At 37.6% G+C, this 19,239-nt stretch overlaps 1 protein-coding gene across 3 annotated transcripts in view; it reads left to right on the forward strand.

Moving 5' to 3' along the window:
* The window catches only part of Vamp7 (vesicle associated membrane protein 7), a 30,519-nt gene extending 16,484 nt beyond the window's left edge, over nucleotides 1-14,035 (forward strand). For 2 of the 3 annotated variants that reach the window (XM_005087511.4, XM_040744824.1), the window contains 3 exons: nucleotides 946-1,013; nucleotides 11,522-11,614; nucleotides 12,695-14,035. In XM_005087511.4, the coding sequence (XP_005087568.1) occupies nucleotides 946-1,013; nucleotides 11,522-11,614; nucleotides 12,695-12,763 (230 nt within the window). In that variant the 3' untranslated portion in view covers nucleotides 12,764-14,035. Of the gene's footprint in view, nucleotides 1-945; nucleotides 1,014-4,005; nucleotides 4,069-11,521; nucleotides 11,617-12,694 lie in introns of those variants that run through there. The other variant, XM_040744823.1, reaches the window with a different exon arrangement.
* Nucleotides 14,036-19,239: the final 5,204 nt, after the last annotated feature.

Here is a 19,239-nt window from a genome sequence, read left to right on the forward strand (position 1 = left end):
TTGTGATGTCTTTCATTGACTTTAATACCGTGATAATAATGGATCTGTAAAATGCGTTGAAAAATACTCCTTTCTTTTTATTTTTTAAGAAGTTTGTAATAAATTGGTATGTATTTTTCTTGAAATATTTTATGTAGAATTCATATTTGAATCTATCTAGGCATTGACTTTTTTCTTGTGCAGGGTTTTGAAATTATTGACTTAATCTTTTATTGTTATAGTTAGATTTTCATTTTTTAATTATTTATGTATAGTACCTGGTACATACCACAGTGTGGGTGTGAAAGTCAGAGGACAACTCTGTGGAGCCCATTCTCTCCTACATTTATATGGGTTCTGTAGATTGAACTCAACTCATGTTGTCAGTCTTGATGACAAATACCTTTAACTTCTGGGTTATTTTGCTGATTTCAAAATTGCATATTTATTGTAAGGATATATAACAATTAAGTTTATGGGAATAAATAAAAGATGATAATTTAGATGACCTCAAATATCTATAGCGGGTTTTGTTTAATGCTAGAGAGATGCCATCTTGGGCTGGAGAGATGGCTCAGCCAGTAAAGGCTAGGCTCACAACTGAAAATACGAGAGGTGCCATCTTGAGTACTGGCCTCACCATGATCAGGACAAAGGAACCAGTCAATCAATGACCAGACATTCCCCTTGCTGAGTTTTGTAATTATAGGGAAATGGGGAAGGCATTTGCTAGGGGCAGAAAAGGGAAGTTAGCAGTTTTCCTTATATAAGCTGTTTTTCAAACTGAAGAGTCTGTTGTCTCTTTGCAACTACCAGTTGTCTTTAATTTGGGTCAACTGCTTTTCTTCTGCAGTCAAATAGTTACTTCATGGAATTTTGAGTACAATTTTAGTGCCTTGGCTTTGGTGAGTGGGTTCCTTTACTTCTAATATAAAACATTATTTCTATTTGTAAAAATATTTCTAGATTTGGTTGCTCAACGTGGAGAAAGATTGGAATTACTGATAGATAAAACAGAAAACCTTGTGGATTCAGTAAGTATAGCATATGATATTTTTTCCAGGGCATTAGAACAACTGTACTGATATCTAAGAATATGGAAATGCCTTACATTTTATGCTGAGGTGGTTTGTTTCTTTTCTCATGTCTATTATGTCTTTATTTTGTGTTAAGAAGAGTAGCAGTGAGACATACAAAATAGCCACAATCTTTCAGCATCCTTTAATGAAGCTTTTGTTCAGAGAATATACTCCATATACAGAAATCTTTTTCTAAACCTTTGGATTGAGGCAAAGTTTTTCAATTGATAAATAATTCATTATGTGTCTTTGCTGTAAGTTTTAGCTTGGTTTGATTCATTATGAATTCTGAAACTATGCAATTGCTTTTTTGGTGTTTGTAGTGTTAATTTGACCTTTTCCTTATATCAAACCAAAGGTATAGGTTGAAATGTGCCATTAATCCTTAACTAAGAGAAGAGTGTGCCTGTCCTTCTGAATGCTGTGAATATATGTTTATCTTATTGGTTAATGAATAAACCTGTTTCAGCCAATGGACAGGCAGGGTATAGGCAGGGTTACCAGACTAGGAGAATTCTGGAAGAGGAACACAGAGAGTGAGTCATCATGTAGCTGCCAAGGGAGCAAGAAGGCTGGGCATCACTGGTAAGCCAAGACAATGTGGAGATACACAATTAATAGAAATGGGTTAATGAGAGAGAGAGAGAGAGAGAGAGAGAGAGAGAGAGAGAGAGAGAGAGAGAGAGAGAGAGAGAGAGAGAGAGAAAATAAGAAGCCTTAACTATTGGCCAAACAGCTTATAATTAATATAAGCCTCTATGTATTTATTTAGAGCTGAAGGGCAGCAACACCAGGTTGAAAAGGAAACTTCTATTCTCATATATTTCTTTATATTTTCTTTTTTTATTCTCTCATATATTACATAATTCCCTCCCATCCCCCAGTCTCCCCACCTCCCTTCTCCCCCAGATCCAGCTCCCTTCTGTCTCCCCTTAAAAAAAGAACAGGCCTTCCCAGGGCCATCAATCCAACATGGCATAATATGCTATAATAATACCAGGTACATACCATCATATCAAGGCTGACTCAGTAGTAAGAAAAAGGTCCCACAAGCAGGCAAAAGAGTCAGAAGGCCCCCTGTTAGGAATTCCACAAGAACACCAGGCTACTCAGGCATAACATATGTAGATGATCTAGGTCAGACCCCTACATGCTCCATGATCTCTGTGAGCCCCCATGAGTCCTGATCAGTTGATTTTATGGGCTGTGTTCTTGTGGTGTCCCTGTCTTCTCTGCTTCCTCCTATCCTTCCTTACCTTCCTCCTCAGGATTCCTTGAGTTCCGCCTAATGTTTGGCTATGGCATTCTATATCTGCTCCCATCAATTGCTGAATGTAATCTCTCTGGCCTCTTTAATGAGGATTCTGTTAGGCTCTGGTTCCAGAATACTCTGCAGGCAGGACTAACTGTACATTGAAGGTTTTCTGTTTGGGTTGATATCTCAATCCCTCCACAGAGGCTCTGTGTCCCCCATTATTAGGAGTCTTTGCTAGGATTATGCTTGTAAATTCCTTGGAGTTTCCATTGCATTAGGTTTTTACCTCACCCCCAAATGCCCTCCCCCAGTTCCAGTCATTTCTCCCAGTATTTTCTTCCCCCATCCCAATTTGATCTCTCCTGTTCTCAACCCCAGTCACCCCCAGTCCACCCTCAAAATCTATTCTATTACCCCTTCCCAGTGAGATCATTGAATTCTCCCCCTTAAGCCCTCCTTGTTACTTAGCCCCTCTGGGTCTGTGAACCTTAGCATGATTATCCTTTACTTTACAGCTAATATCCACTTTGGAGTGCGTACATACCATGTGCGTCTTTCAGTGTCTGGGTTACCTCACACAGGATGATTTTTTTTCAAGTTTCATCCATATGCCTGCAAATTTCATGAGGTCATTGCTTTTAACAGCTAAGTAATAAATACTCTGCTGTGTAAATGTGCCACATTTTCTTTATCCATTCTTTGATTCAGGGCCATCTAGGTTGTTTCCAGGTTCTGGCTATTACAAAATAAAGCTTCTGTGAACATAGTTGAGCAAGTGTCTGAAGATGGAGGTTTCTGTCCTGCCTTGTCCCACAACCTCTTTGCCCCAAATAAATATACAAAGACTTATATTAATTTGTAAACTATTTGGCTGATGGCTAGGGCTAGCTCTCTCTTAATTATTAACCCATCTCTGGCATGTTGCTCCTTCAGCAGCATGTCGTCTCTTTCGCAGCTTCTCTCTCCTTCTCAGCCTTCTCCTGGTCTGGTAGCCCTGCCTATCTTCCTGCCTGGCTATTGGCCAATCAGTGTTTTATTCATCAACCACTAAGAGAAACATATATACAGAAGGACATCCCCCATCAAGTATCCTTGTGGTATGATTGAATATCCTTTGAGTATATGCCCAAGAATGGTGTAGCTGGGTCTTGAGGTAGATCAATTCCCAATTTTCAGAGGAACCAAAATGTTGATTTCCAAAATGGCTGTACAAATTTTCACTCCCACTAGCAGTGGAGGAATGTTCTTCTTGCTCCACATCCTCTCCAGCATGAACTGTCACTTGTGTTTTTTAACTTAGTCATTCTGATTTGGATTTCTCTTATGGCAAGGATATTGCATATTTGTTTCTTGGCCATTCTGGTTTCCTCTGTTGAGAATTCTCTGTTTAGATCTATACTTCATATTTTAAATTACAGTATTTGGTTTGTTGATGTCTGGTTTCTTGAGTTCTTTATATATTTTGGATATTAACCCTCTGTCGGATGTGGAGTTGGTGAAAATCTTTTCCTGTTCTGTGGGCTGCTGTTTTGTCCTGTTGACATTGTCCTTTGCTATATAGAAACCTTTAAGTTTCATGAGGTTCCATTTATTAATTGTTGATCTTAGTGCCTGCACTCTTGGTGTTCTGTTCAGGAAGTTGTCTCCTGTGCAAATGGGTTCAAGGCTATTCCCCACTTTCTCTTCTATCAGGTTCAGTGTATCTGGTGTTGTGTTGATGTCTGATCCATTTGAAGTTAATTTTTGTGCAGGATGGTAAGTATGGATCTATTTACTATCTTCTACATACCAACATCCAGTTGGACGAGTGCCATGTCAAAGATGCTTTCCTTTTTTCATTGTATATTTCTGGTTTGTTTTACAAAATCAGGTATCCATAGGTATATGGTTTTATGTCTGGGTCTTTGATTCAATCCCGTTGATCAACCTCTCTGTTTTTATGCCAGTACCAGGCAGTTTTTATTACTACATCTCTGTAGTACAGCTTGAAATCAGGGATGGTGATACCTCTGGAAGTTCTTTTATTTAATAGGATTGTTTTTAGCTATCCTGGGTCTTTTTTTTCCATATGAAGTTGAGTATTGTTCTTTAAAGGTCTATAAAGAATTATATTTGGATTTTGATGGAGATTGTGTTTAATCTGTAGATTGCTTTTGGTAGGTTGGCTATTTTTACTATGTTAACCCTACCAATCCAAGAGGATCTTTCCATCTTCTGATATCATCTTCAATTTCCTTCTTCAAAGACTTGAACTTTTTATTATACAGGTTTTTTTATTTGTTTAGTTAGAGTTACCCCAAGATATTTTATATGATTTGTGGCTATTGTGAAGGATGCTATTTCCCTGAATTATTTCTCAGCCTGTTTGCCATTTGTGTATAGGAAGGCTACTGGGTTTTTGTTGTTGTTGTTGTTGTTGTTGTTTGGTAATCGTGTATCTAGCCACTTTGCTGAAGGTGTTTATCAGCTGTAGGAGTTCTCTGGTTAAAAGATTGAAGTCACTTATGTAATAACTATCATATCATCTGCAGATAGCAATACTTTGACTTCTTCCTTTCCAACTTGTATCCCCTTGATCTTTTTTAGTTGTCTTATTGCTCTAGCTAGAACTTCAAGTACTATATTGAATTGGCATTGAGAGAGTGGACAGCCTTGTCTTGTTCATGATTTTAGTGGAATTGCTTTGAGTTTCACTTCATTTAATTTGATGTTGCAGGCTTGCTGTAAATTGACTTTGTTATGTTTAGGTCACATTGCATATGCATTCAGGAGACAGAAAGCACTGAATGCTGACATCCAGCTAGCTTTCTCTTCTTTGTTCTGTCCAGAACTCCAAGTCAGGGAATGGTGCTGCCCATATTTAAGGTGTATCTTCCTACCTCAATTAACCTAATTTAGATAGTTTATCAGACATGCATACATGTCTCCAAGGTGATTATAGATTCTGTAAAAATGGCAATGAATTATAAAACATCATAATCATGTTGATTGTGATTAGCAACAAGACTGTAGTGATTAAGAGCCTTAACTCTAGAATCAGATGACCTGGATTTTAATACCACTTGCTAGTAGTGTTAGCTTAAGCACATTATTTAATTTCATTATCCCTAAATTGTTATAATCTGTAAAATGGCAATATACTTTTTTCATTGAGGTTTGAGAATTAAATTGTATGATGCATGTAAAATTTTTGACATGGTATCTGAACATTCCAACAGGTATTTGAAGTTATGTTATTGTTAATTTTAATATTGCTATCTATTAATGGCAGGTTTTAGGATGTTATATGACCACTGTTGTCTTTTGTAGAATTTTATAGTTTTTTTTTCATGAAAGTATGTGGTAATTGAAAGAATGATGTAGAAATTTTAATTTTTTGAAAATTTTATATATGCTTATAATTCTACCCCACCTTCCCTTCCTGCCAATTATATTATTTTTGAAATTTAATATTTTTAATTTTAATATTGTTAAATTTACTATGCTAACTTTAATATCAATTTTAATTTAAATATTACTAGCAGGTATTAGGATGCTGTATAACCAGTGTTGTGTTTTATAGCTTCTCTGGTATGGCTTGGGAGATGTACTGCTATAAAGTTGAGAACTTAGGGTGCAGTTTATTATTATTCTCATATTACAGAATAATAATATTAGATTACTCCCTAAGGCCTATGACCTAACCATCTATGGGATTTGGGGCCTACTTAACCATACCAGGCATGAATTCCATCTTGTGGAGCAGACTTTAGATCCATGTAGAAATTTGATTGGCTGGGTATAGAGGGGGTATTCCAACATTGATGGGAAATGTTTTGGCAGGGGTGACAGTGGTAGTGTTCATTCAGAGGTGGCAGTGGTCATAGAAATAAATGGTGGAGGAGGTCATGGCGCCTTGGTCATCGTGCCTCTACAGCAATAAAAAAGTAATACACATACCATATGATGAGAAAGATACAAAACAGTGATTAAAATACTGGAAACATCCATTTTATTTGTTACTTTTCTGTTGCTATGATAAAATACCCTTAGCAGAAGCAACGTATGGATGGAAGAGTTTATTTTGGTTTATGGTTCCAGAGGGATAAAGAGTCCATTATGGTCAAGAGGCATGGCTGCAAGCAATATTCATAGTGACAGGAGCAGAGAGAACTGGAAGTGTAGGGCAAGGCTGTATACTCTCAAAGTTTACCTACAGTGACATACTTCCTCCAGCAATGCTGCAACTCCTAAACATCCCTAAGCAGTATCACCAATTGGGAACCAAGTGTTCAAATGTCAGTGCCTATTGGGGACATTTGTCATTCAAAGCATCACATTCATTTAATCCCCCTTAAAGTCTGGTTTATCACTAAAATATGTTATCCTGATGTTAGTTCTGTCAGAAGGGGTATCTGTTTGATCTTTAAAAAATATCAATGGATGGAAGTGATGACTTTCTGCATGCTATTGTCATTGCAAGCAGTGTTGGCAGCTACAGAACCAAATGATCCACATGATGCAGTAGTAGCAAATCAGTACAAACAAAATCAGGGAATATGTAAACAAATAGCTTAACTTTGGGCATATGCTGGAAAACGATTTTGTTGAGAGACCTGCTCCAGCAAGCCAGAGATACTATAGCCGGGGTGTGGAGTCAGTAGAAAGTAAGTACACAAAGCTTTTCAATTTATTTCTCTCTTCTGTCTCTGTATTTCTCTTATCTCTTTTATGTCACTCAAGAAAAAAATTTCTATGCAAGGAAATATTACCTCACAGTCACAAGTTACATAGTCTCCAAAAACGAATTAAAATCTTTACATAAGAAGAACGCACATGAAGATCATAAGTTACATATTTTTCTTAGAAGCCCACAAGTAGTTAAATCTTTTTCTTTGTATTAATTTTCCTACCATGACATCTTTCCCCCAAAGCAAGCCTCATATATTTCAGCCAGTTCCTTTTGTAGCAGATTCATATCCTATTTCTACTCTACAAAACCTTAAACAAGTGGTCTAGATAACCGTCTATTTTTCTTTACATATAACAAAGCCATCTAATTTCCTTTCACAACTTTGTTTTTTCAAGGTACATACCAGGGCCTGTTATTAATTCTGTAAGCTACATGACCAAGGAACTCAGGCCTAATCATGTATATAGGAGCATAATTGTTTTATTTAATCTTCAGCCTGTTTTCCCACAGGCACAATTCATGGGTCTATAATGTGTGGAACTTCCTTCTTCTTATTTTCCATCTTCTGCAAATCTTACATCTAACAAAGGGAAAGGTGACTTCTAGCTCAATTTTGCCTTGTTTGTATCTCTTATTGGAGCAATTGGCAGAATTCCCTAAACCATTTCCCTAATCATCTTTACTAACTGTCCTAATCACCTATATCTTTAAATTATTGATACAACTTAAGCATCATTTCTTTATAAAAATCATCTTCATTATGATCTACAATTGAATTTCCCCATCGCTATCCTAGATACAGCAGTATCCTTTCACATAGCAATCACACCATGCCAAATACAACAGGAACATGACAGCAGCAAGCAGAAGAAAGCACAGTAGAAATAAAACGTTCTCTAGAGACAATCTCCTTGGAGCTTTGCCCCTCCAGAGGCCCATCATAGCTTTGGTCTCTGATGGGCTGTATTCTGCAAGCTCTGTTGCTGACTGCAGCTGTTCTGACAGAGCCACTGACACCATTTTCTAGTGAAGAACACACACACACACACACACACACACACACACACACACAAATATATATAGAGATAAACAGATAAATAAATGCCCCCCAAAACCTATGTGATATGGTACTTGATAGGAATGTAGTAATAAAAGCCTTGTCTTCAAAACCATGTTATGTAAGGATCACAACGGAATTGCTTCTTAGTAACCAAGACAGACAGATGCTACTAGCCACACTTGCTTCTTTTTGAGGAGTATCAGCATCTGCTATTCTTAAGATTATACATAGTTTTTTTTTAAATTGGCACACTTGCCTAAAGGTGCTATTAGATATCACTGGAATCTGGAAAAAAATCTATTCTTTAAGTTAAACATCTGTATTATTTTAAAAGTTGAAATACTCCATACTTAATAGTTTAAAAATTGAGATAAACTAAAACATGTTACTTTAGTGTTTAGTAGTGTAGCAAGACTAGTGAGTTCCTTTGTGATTTTGTCAAGTACTTAAGGTACTATTTGAGTGTGACAGAACCATTCAAATTCTTGGTGTTTCAATACATCTACCTTACCTGTTGTTAACATGGATCCTCTGTACCTGTGGATTTACTTGCATGCTTGTACTTGAATTCTTAGTATGTATAGCTGAATAGACCACCATTTTAAGCATTACAAAATTATTTTTCCATGTAAATATTTGAATAATAGTTTAGAAAATCATACTCAATAACCTGGTACCCCACAACTTCTTAACAGTGAAGAATGTTACTTGTTTAAATCAGAATTTTTTTTACAAAATTTAATTTAAAAATTTTATACATTTATGTGTTCTCCAAGGTACACATACATATGTATGTTTGCATGGGGATGCACACACATATACACATCTGTATCATTATCTATAATGAGAGTGATAGGAAACATATTTTTATTTATTCTTCTCTCATATATTACATCCTGACCTTAGTTTTGCATCCATTCTCTCCTTCCATTCACTTCCTTCCTACCTCCCTTATAAACCCCAATCTTTTCACTTCAGAAAAGGGCATGCCTCCCTGGGATATGAACCAAATATGGTATATCTGTCCCGCGCTACCGTCTCGCCAGCAAGAACGACGCGGCACACTTAGGATCCTTCTGCAGAACAGCTTTAATGCGTCTTGAGAGGGAGAGCATAAGCTTACAGAGCGGAGACCCGGGGAGCGAAAAGCCCAACCCTTATATAGCTCAGCAGTCCCCGCCTCGGACGTGTCATCTCCTGACTGGCTCCTGCTTGTCAGCCCATATGACGCCACGGGAGAGGCAGAGAGTAAGGGATAGAAAAGTAGCAGGCACATGCGCACCAAGGTTGTTTACTCCAACTGACAACGGGTGTCAGCACCATCTTGTAACGGAGAATGTGGGGGCGGCTCCCTACATCTCCCCCTTTTTGTTTTAATAGCAAACAGGCTCTCCCAGGACATTAGAGGGTAGAGACAGTGGTTGAACTTCCCAAAGAACAAAATTAGTGAGACGTGTACGAAACCTATCCCTAGATTCATCAAAATCCGGGATGCTTCCGACCTGTCCTCTGCCTTTTTCTGGGAAAAGGGAAAAAATACAGCAGGTAACCCTTATGCAGGACAACATGTCTCTCAGAGGAAAATATCTCTCTGTGCGATGCCTTTGCTCAACACCCCTCTTGGGAGGCCAGACTAAACACTCTACCCTGTGCAATGAACCTAAGTTCCGGGTGTGCAGGAGCTGTTCAGTCGGCAGCCTATTGCTTAAGCATAGTCAACCAGATATCGGTTGACGCCCCTTGCTCGAGCGCAGCCAGTGCTTGTGCTATGACCACCTTATCTCTTTTGTTTTGGGTTCTGAGCTTGCAGACCAGCCAGAGAATAAACACTATTCCGCAGCATAGGACTGCTCCAAACAATCCCACCCCCACCCATTCTTTGAAATATGAAACAGCTGAAGAAATCCATGAAGACAATCCCTCCATGAAGGACAGGTCAAGGCGGGTAGAATTAATCTGAGCAATGGCGACCCTCAATTATAGGTCCAATTCATTGCGATTAGTGCCATCAATGTCAAGTTGTTCCTCTTTGTCACAGAAATATGTCTCGCCATCCTTTTGTTCCATAACGGTTCTGGTGAGTCGTTCTGGGACCCAAAAGGGATTTTCTTCATTCTGTGGAAAAACACAAACAGCTCCCCTGGATCTTATTAGAATAGGCCTTTCCATTCATTAGTTAGCACATCTTTCCATTTTACAAATTCTTTGGGTCTTTGCGGATCCGAGCAATGCCTTGTTGCTGCATTTTGACCCTTATCATCCAGATTTTAAAAATTCATAGTAAACAATGCCATGGCAATAGCCACTCTTGGTGTTGGGGGCAACTCCTTCATAATTCCCCCTTTTTGTTTTATTAGGTAAGACTTAAGTGTGCGATGTGCTCGCTCCACGATGCCTTGTCCCTGAGGATTGTAGGGCAGGCCTGTAGTATGTGTGACTTGCATTTGTGCAAGCTTCCAGTTCCTGAAAAGGGTATAATCCTTCTCCCCTTTTTTGTTTATCTTCTAATGTCCCTCTTGAGGACAGGAGTTTAATGTTCTTAGCTTCATAGCAGGTTCAAGACTAGCCAGTGATACATATGACTGTCTCCAAAAAGTATAAAAAGAAGCTATAACATTTACTCTTTTTCTTTCAAAATTCTGACATTAATTCATGACACTACATAAATATATTAGTAAATTTTTAAATTGCTATATAATATTTTATTGTGGCTTATAGATATTTTAGTAGTTTCCATTTTTATGTATGAAAAATATCTCTAACATTTTTATTGAACTTTCACATATATCTCTTTTGTATAATTACTTAGGAGTGGAATTTCTGGGTAATTAGTACATTTTGTTATTTATTTACCTATTTGTTTTAAACTGCTTGTATCCTGGTGAAATGCTTTAATATATACTGAAAAGATTATGATGCAAAAGAAAATAAATAACTGAAGAAATGTGATCCTGTGGGGTTTTGACACTTAACAAGTAAATACATATGTTCCTAGGAAAATCAAACAGATTTATGTGTATGTTTCAAAGCCCAAAGATCATATTGGATAGAATAAACTAATATGCCTGCAGAGTGAGTCTTTCTTATTAAAAATTTAAATTGGAAAATGTTTTCCCCTAAAGAATCACTTGTTCATTCAACACTATGTCATTGCTACATAGAGAAAGAAAATAAGTGAAGCATTGCCAGTAAGTTCATATTGCTTATTATATGTTTCAAAGAACTCTGCCCTAGCTAACTACTGATTTTTGAATAACCAGTCTATTTGAAAAGAGAATGAAGGAAAATGGGAACATTTGAATTTGAAAAGAGTTAGTATACGTATGGCTCAGTAGTAGAGTATTTATCTACCACATTCTTGACCCTGGGTTCCATCCTAGAACCATAATTGATTAAAATAAAAACTTGCAGGTTGTTATTATGAATCATTCATATAGCCAGTGCCAAGAATAAAGTGACTTATAATTGTTTTCTAGTCTGTAACTTTCAAAACAACCAGCAGAAATCTCGCTCGAGCCATGTGTATGAAGAATATCAAGCTTACTATCATCATCATCATTGTATCAATTGTAAGTTTTTGTCTCTTTAGTATATGAGCCTATTTTTCATTCTATGATATTGGGTGATGGAATTCTTATTGATTGATATTCTGAAATGGGCTACATTTACCTTTCTAATTGTAAAACATATGATTATGAAATACCTTGTGAAAGCAGCATTAAGTACCATCTCCATTTAAACTCCTTTTTTTCTTTTGAGAATTTTTGTAAGTAATGAGATAAATAAAACTGAGGTTGAGGACATGGCTCAGTGTTTAAAATCACTTGTTCTGCAAGCAAGAGAATCTGGGTCCAAATCTTCAACACCTGTCTGTGCGTGCCTGTAACCCCAGCATGTGTGGTGTAGACATGTAGGTCCTGGTAGCTTTTTGGCTAGACAGATTAGATAAAAAGGTGAGCTCCATGTTCAGTGAGAGACCTGGTCTCAGAAAATAAATAGGAAAACAGTAGAGGAAGACACTAGAAGTACGCTGGCTTCTGTATGTACATTCACAGGTATGCATACACTCACTTTTTTTCTTTTTTTGGTTTTTCAAGACAAGGTTTCTCTATATTGTTCTGGAGCCTGTCCTGGAACTTGCTCTGTATACCAGGCTGGCTTTGAACTCACAGAGATCTGCCTGCCTCTGCCTCCTGAGTGCTGGGATTAAAGGCATGCGCCACCACTGCCTGGTGCACACAAACTTTTATTATGTAAAACTTTCAACTAGTTTAGTTTATACACAGAATTATATAGTAATTAATATGTGCTTTCATCTATTCAACATTTGTTAGCTATGTATATGCTATATGTTTTAGCATTGATCCGGACTCATGATTGAAGCTCAGTGTATGCATATACCTGTGCAGCAGTTATTATTGAACTCTGAAACTATACATCCCACCATATCTTAGAAGCTAACATTTGTTATTGCTGGAAATAATAAAACCTTTCCTCACAAACAATCCTTATTATTAATAAGTTTCACTATTGGTTATATTAGTGAAGAGCTATTACTCTCCCAGCACTGGTAATGTTTCTTTATTATTGTGTTCTGTGTACCTTGTGATAGAGTCACATAAGTAAAATTGCCTTCTTTCATCTTCCAGGTGTTCATCTATATCATTGTGTCACTTCTCTGTGGTGGATTTACATGGCCAAACTGTGTGAAGAAATAAGAAAGAAAAAGTTACCATTAACCAAGGGTGTGAAAGTGAAAGGAGATAAAGTCAATCCATGTGACTCATGCTTTTTACTACTTTCAGAAAGTATCTGCCAGTTTCTTTAATCTTTTTTCACTTTTTCTTGTTTTAATATTATTATATACCTCTAGATTTATCTTTGTCCTACCATATAGTTTATTTTAATGAACTTCACATTGAACCATTATTTGCAGGAGTATCTTTGAAGTGGTCTGTCTGTCTGTCTGTCATTCTTTCTTTCTTTTTACACACAAAGCTTTTGCCAAGATGGAAACCACCAATCTTACAGCCTGTCTGCTAAAACTGTCTAGGAATTTTGTATGTTCACACAAAATTATTTGGAGACAGAGTGTGTTGCTAACATCTCATTTTAGTCTCTTTTGTTATGGGAGAGTTTTAGGTGCTTCAAAATAATATAGGTAATTTGGGGAATTGTAATACATTGTTGGTGCTGCTTATATCTAGGAGCCCATACAGGTAATGTATTTAGCATTTTTATTTCAATAAGGTGGAAACGTTTTGCTAGCTCATTAGAAGCACAGGAATTATCCTTGTTCTCCCAGTATTTACTTTCTTAAAGGTCAGTGAATTATTTATTCATACTGCAGATAGTTTAATGCCTTCTTTTCCTCCATTATAAAGTTGAATTGAGAAGGTGAATTCAGCAAGTTGAAAATTATGGGTTTTACATATTTTTTTCTGTGCAAAATTTTGAGAAACATGTTAATAAAATGTGTCACAGAGGATAGGGGAGGCAAATACCTCTGGTTCGTCAAAGAAAAAGAAGGGAGCCACCGTAAAAGTGTAAGCATTTTAGCCTCACAAAATGCAGTCATATGGGTAGTTTGGGTTTTTTTTTTTTCCATTCTGGGAAAAGCCAAACTGAATACAGTCAGAAGTCAACTCCAGGATTTGGATTTAACTTCTGTTGACTAATAGTTTGATCTTTCTTTATGGTTTAGCAAATTCTTTTATCTGCCTAATTTTGAATAGTTGTAAAACATGAAAGAGAATAGACAGTATAATGATATAGAAATCATACAAATATCTTAACATACATTTACTGTAGAATAAGAAAATCTGAATGTACTCTGGCTTCAGTTATTTAGTAGTTGGTGTCTATCTGAAATCAAAGTATTTTTGCCCTAGATGTAATTGCATTTATTTATCCATAGGTGAGATTAAATGTTAGTAATATTACATTATATTCTTTACTCAATGAAACAATAAATTAGTGTTTTGAATTCAGCCAACTGTTTAACCTAGTCATGTGCCTTGAATATGTCTGTATATGTCCTATTATCAGAGTCTTGGTACCTCCTCTTCCACATTCATGCTACCTGTTTCATTTAATGGATATACCCAATGCTCATAGGAAATCTTTTGTTCATCAATCATAGCACAATGTTATTTCCAGACATTTCTACGAGCACTAATTCATTATATATATTTCCTATTAGGAATTACGTTAATTCTCAAAAAAATTAACATACCCAAGTAATAAATTGAAGGCTTAAAATTTATATCATTTTCTTATATGCACCTGAATAAAATTTATGTGCATGTTTTAGGACTTACTTACTTAAATGTTCCTTGCTCTATTTATGTGTAAGAATGCTTTTTATAGCACATGTCTCATTGTAAATCATGCACAGATTGAAGACATTAATAAAAATTAAGAATAATACATTGGATCCCCCCCAAGGAGGGCCTCACCTTCCCTGGGGAGGTTGGGTGGGGGCCTGGGGGGAGCTGGTGGAGGGACAAGGGAGGAGGGGTGGGAGAGGGATCTGTGACTGACATGTGAAGCATGCATGTTTCTAATTTAAATAAAAACATATATTGAAGGAAAAAAAGATTGAGATAAGGGGCCTAGGCAGATTCCTCAGTAGTTAAAAGCACTTTTGCCCTTACAGAAGAGTAAGGCTAGGATCCCAGTGGCTCATAACCATTTGTATAGTACATTCCAGGGAATCTGATGCTGTCTTCTAACCTCCAAGGACACTAGGCACTCATGAAGTGAACTTACAGATATGCAGGTGAAACACTCCTACGTGTATATTAAAAAAAATAAATCTAAAGAGATATAGGGGGGAAAGGTAAGGATTGAGGGAAGGGAGAGAAAGAAACAGAGTATCATCATGAATTTGGGGGGGCAATAAAAAAGAATAATACCTTGAGTTTTTGTCTTAGAAGTTCTTATTATAGTTTTATTTAAAGATATTTAACCATGTTGTGTAGAGCAAAATAATTTTATGTATGTTGAGGATATACTGAGTATAACCTAATTCTTTTCTGTGACTATGTAAAGTATAGAGATTAATTCCTGAAACCAGGGATGGGAAGACAATTCTTGGCACTCATACTGTGGGCCTTGAGTGGTCAGTGAGAAGGAAAATTGTGCCAGTGAATGAGAGTCCTTCAGTCTCTCTGGTTTTTATTTTGAATGTATAAATGAAGAGGGACCTGTGCAATAATTGAGTTCACTGACAAATTTTAAAGCAGGTGTAGTCATAGCAGAGAAAGTGGTGGACAAGAAAGAGGGTGAAAGTTTTCCTGCTTTGACAGTAGTTGACATTAGCAATGAGTACTTAATTAATCAATCTTAGATTATCAATAAGTGTCCTGAGTGCCCACAGACCTGGCAAACAAGAATCTTGATAAAGAACTGGATTTTTGTGAAACCAAATTATTGTAGTTATTCTAGTTCAGGTAAAATAGAAGATCTGAATAAAATGATGTGTCCCTGCCTAACAGGACTATTATTGTCCAGGTTTAAGATTTGTACAGCATGAAAGAAATGGTCTTAGTGTGCTGTAATACAAATCCCTAGTCTTTGGAGCACATAGCCATAAAGCCTATTTCAACTTTTAGCAATTTTGGGGGGGATTATAGTTCTACCTTCTCTTTCCTTCCTCCAAGTCCAAATATCCCAGTCATTATAGACTGGCCCTTAATTGGTCATTGAGAAAGAAGAAGAGACAGGAGAATGAGTGTCCTAATGTAGCCCAGGAATTTATTGGGGAGTGACTATGCAGAAGCTCCTGTGTATGGATGTGAATTAATTGTCCACACATTCAAGCTGGTCACAGTACAGAAAGGAACCTTAAAATTTTCCAGTTTTGTCTGTAGTTGATATTACCAGTGTGCAGTCAGTTATAGGTGATCTATAACTGTCCCAAGTACCTGTTTCTTGGGCTCCACAGACCAGGTTCCTTTACTAGGAGATTGATATATCCCCATTGAAATGTTAGGACTGTGTCTAGGACAGATGACTGGTTTCTGTCCTGCCCAGTCCCACAACTGTTCATTCCCAAATAAACAGAGGCTTATATTAATTATAAACTGTTTTGCCTGGAGCTTGGGCTTATTACTAACTCTTACATCTTAAATTAACCCATAATTCTTACCTATATTTAGCCACGTGACTTGGTACCTTTTCTCAGTAAGACATTCTCATCTTCCTTTCTCTGCATCTGGTTGGAGACTGCTTCTTTGCCTTTCCTCTTCCCAGAATTCACCTAGTCTGGTAGCCCCGTCTATACTTCCTGCCTGGCTACTGACCAGTGTTTTATTAAAACAGTACAAGTGACAAATCTTTACAATGAACAAGATGATTATCCCATATCAGACAGAGATTCTATTCTCTTGACCAAGGGACTTTTTTCTTAACAGGCCTTCTTTACTACATTTAACTTTCCTCTTTAGTCTCTATGACCACTTAGCTTCAGAGACCAGAACTCCCCAAATACTTTTGACATCTGTAATGCAAGTTCTATTAGGTTTTAATAATAAAAGCCCAGAATCAGATATAGGTGTAAAACCTGAAAGATCAGAAAGATGAAGGAGCAAGTCACAGCCACACCTTATCTCCCAAACTTCCCAGCTGAAAAGAGTATGAGTTCCTGTTTCCTCCAGCCTGTATTCCTTTCTCTACTCAGCCATCTTACTTTCTGTCTCCACCTTCCTATTGCTGGGATTAAAGGCATGTACCACCATTGTCTGGCCTCTGTGGTTAATTAGTGGCAAGTTCCACCCTCTTATGCTTTTTTGTTTTTTTGTTTACTGAGATAGGGTTTCTCCACACATGCTTTATTTGTACAAACAAGTTATCACCACAAACATTTTAGCCTCTGACAATGATAAAACTGCTAACAGTCCCTGGAACTCTTCTGGCTTTTAGTCAAGAAAACAACTGGTTAATTTTCTTTGGTTTCTTTTTACCTTAAACTGCCTAGTCAATTTTTGTCTCCAGTTCTTATCCTGTCTCCCTCTGCAGAGGTAACCCTAACTGCCATTTCGGGATTGGAGCAATGACTTACATCATAATTTTGGGTATCAGGTGGTAGTATTGGGATGCCCTTCTAGCGGGCCTCTTGTAAAGACCAAACTCTCAAATATAGACAGGAAAGGAATTTTTTTACTGTATCTGGAAAGAATTAAACTGTCCAAAGTTCCTAAGACATTCTTGATGGGCTCACAGTAGCCCCCATCTATTAGATGTTTCCCTTTGAACTCTAGGGTTGGTCTCCAGAATGATGAACCCACAATAAGCTTTCACACCCTTTCATAGCTGTTTCATCAGCCAAAAGTAAGCATTATGCCCTTCTTATGTTTCTTATGGATAGGGAGAGAGTAGGTATTTAGCATCATTTGGAGCCAAGATCTGACATCTCACATCTGCACATCATTTCATGAAGAAAATATCAGTGAGACTGATTCTCTCTCTCTCTCTGCTTTTTCAGACAGTATTTCTCTGTGTAGCTTTAGAGCCTGTCCTTGCTCTCATCTGTAGACCAGGCTGGCTTTGAACTCAGAGATCCACTTGCCTCTGCCTCCTGACTGCTGGGATTATAAGGCATTTGTCTCCAAATCCTGGCTGAGACTGGTTTTCTAAATAACATCTCATGTAGACTCACGTCTAATGTCCGTGGAGTGTGATCAATTCTCTTATTCTTTGGCTAACTGTTCAGTGACATACTATCTCCTAAGCATTGGTAAATCCTTTATATTACCAATTCTATTCTTCTACATCACAGCTTAGTGCTAACCAACAAAAAGATGCCATTTACAACCTCCACAAATTAACTCCAAAAGGATCTTACACCTAAATGTCAAATGTGAAGTGCAGAACTTTTAGAAGGTACTTGAGAACTAGGCCTCTCTTGAATTTTGCAATGTGCCTAGGCTTTAGGAAGTTTCTCTAAGGCATGATGTATTGAGAAAAAACAGACTTCCTCTAAATCCAGGAATATGCTTGGGAGAGTTGGTAAATCCTGTGGTTATCAATCCCAAGGCCACTGTGGACTTTGTTTATAATGTTATTGATGTAACCTGTGTTCCTCTCGTATAACATTCTCTGATTATTCCTCTTGTGTAACATTCTCTGATTAGCCTCCTTCTATATTTGCATGCTTTTAAACCAAATCTATTTATATTAGAAAGGGACTTGCTATTGAATTTGGCATAAATCTCCAACCAATCTGAGATAAGTCTGTTCTTCATATGAAAGACAGGACTTTGAACCACTGTGCCTTGTCCTTTCAGCTCACCAGGTTCTGACACTCAGGACACATTAGCCAATCAGGGACTCTATCGGATCTGTCAATCCAATGGGCAGGTTCTTTCTGGAGCCAGGGTTCTGGCTCAGCTCCTATCCTGAGGAAGTCAGAAGTTGGCTTCTGTACACTTGGCTTTGAACCCTTCTGTGGGTAAAGCATGTGCAAGCCTGTCTGCTGCACATGGTAAGTGGGGGACTGCTGTCCCCAGATGGGAAGGAGTGGCTGGCCATGATGAGTGAGGTTCCCCTGTCCCCAGACTGAGAGTTGCAGTGGCTGATGCTGAGTTTTGGGAGCATATTCTTATCCAACTGGTTGGGAGCCAGTGTCCTGCATCTCCTCTGTGTCCTGCATGGTCCTTGCAATTCCTTGGGCCTGGACAGCAGCCTCTGAACAACTTCAATCTGTGGGTTTTGTCAGGGCAGAGCATTGAGAACAGAACTGTGCTTAGGAATATCCGTGATTTTTTACATTCCTTGTGAAATGATGATACCTGTAGTGCTTGTAGTGTCATTATGGAAGACAGATTTGTCTAACTTGGAGAGCCCTGGTCCCTCTAGTGTCTTCCAGAAATTCTGCACTTTGTTTTATTTTATTTTTAATTTACATTAGAAACAATCTTCTTTTACATATCAATCCCAGTTCCCTCTCCCTCCCATCCACCCATGTCCCCCACCCAAAGCCCGTCCCACCACCCATCCACTCCTCAATAAGATTGAGACCTTCCATGGAGGATCATCAAAGTCTGTCACATAAATACAAGAGATAGAAGAAAGAATCTCATGTGTTGAAGACTCATTAGAGGATATACAGTCATCAACCAAAGAAAATCTCAAAACCAACAAATTCCTAACACAAAATACCTAGGAAATGTGGGACACCATGAAGAAGCCA

This window comes from Mesocricetus auratus, unplaced genomic scaffold, assembly GCF_017639785.1.
Source record: "Mesocricetus auratus isolate SY011 unplaced genomic scaffold, BCM_Maur_2.0 Super-Scaffold_100003, whole genome shotgun sequence".
NCBI lineage: Eukaryota > Metazoa > Chordata > Mammalia > Rodentia > Cricetidae > Mesocricetus > Mesocricetus auratus.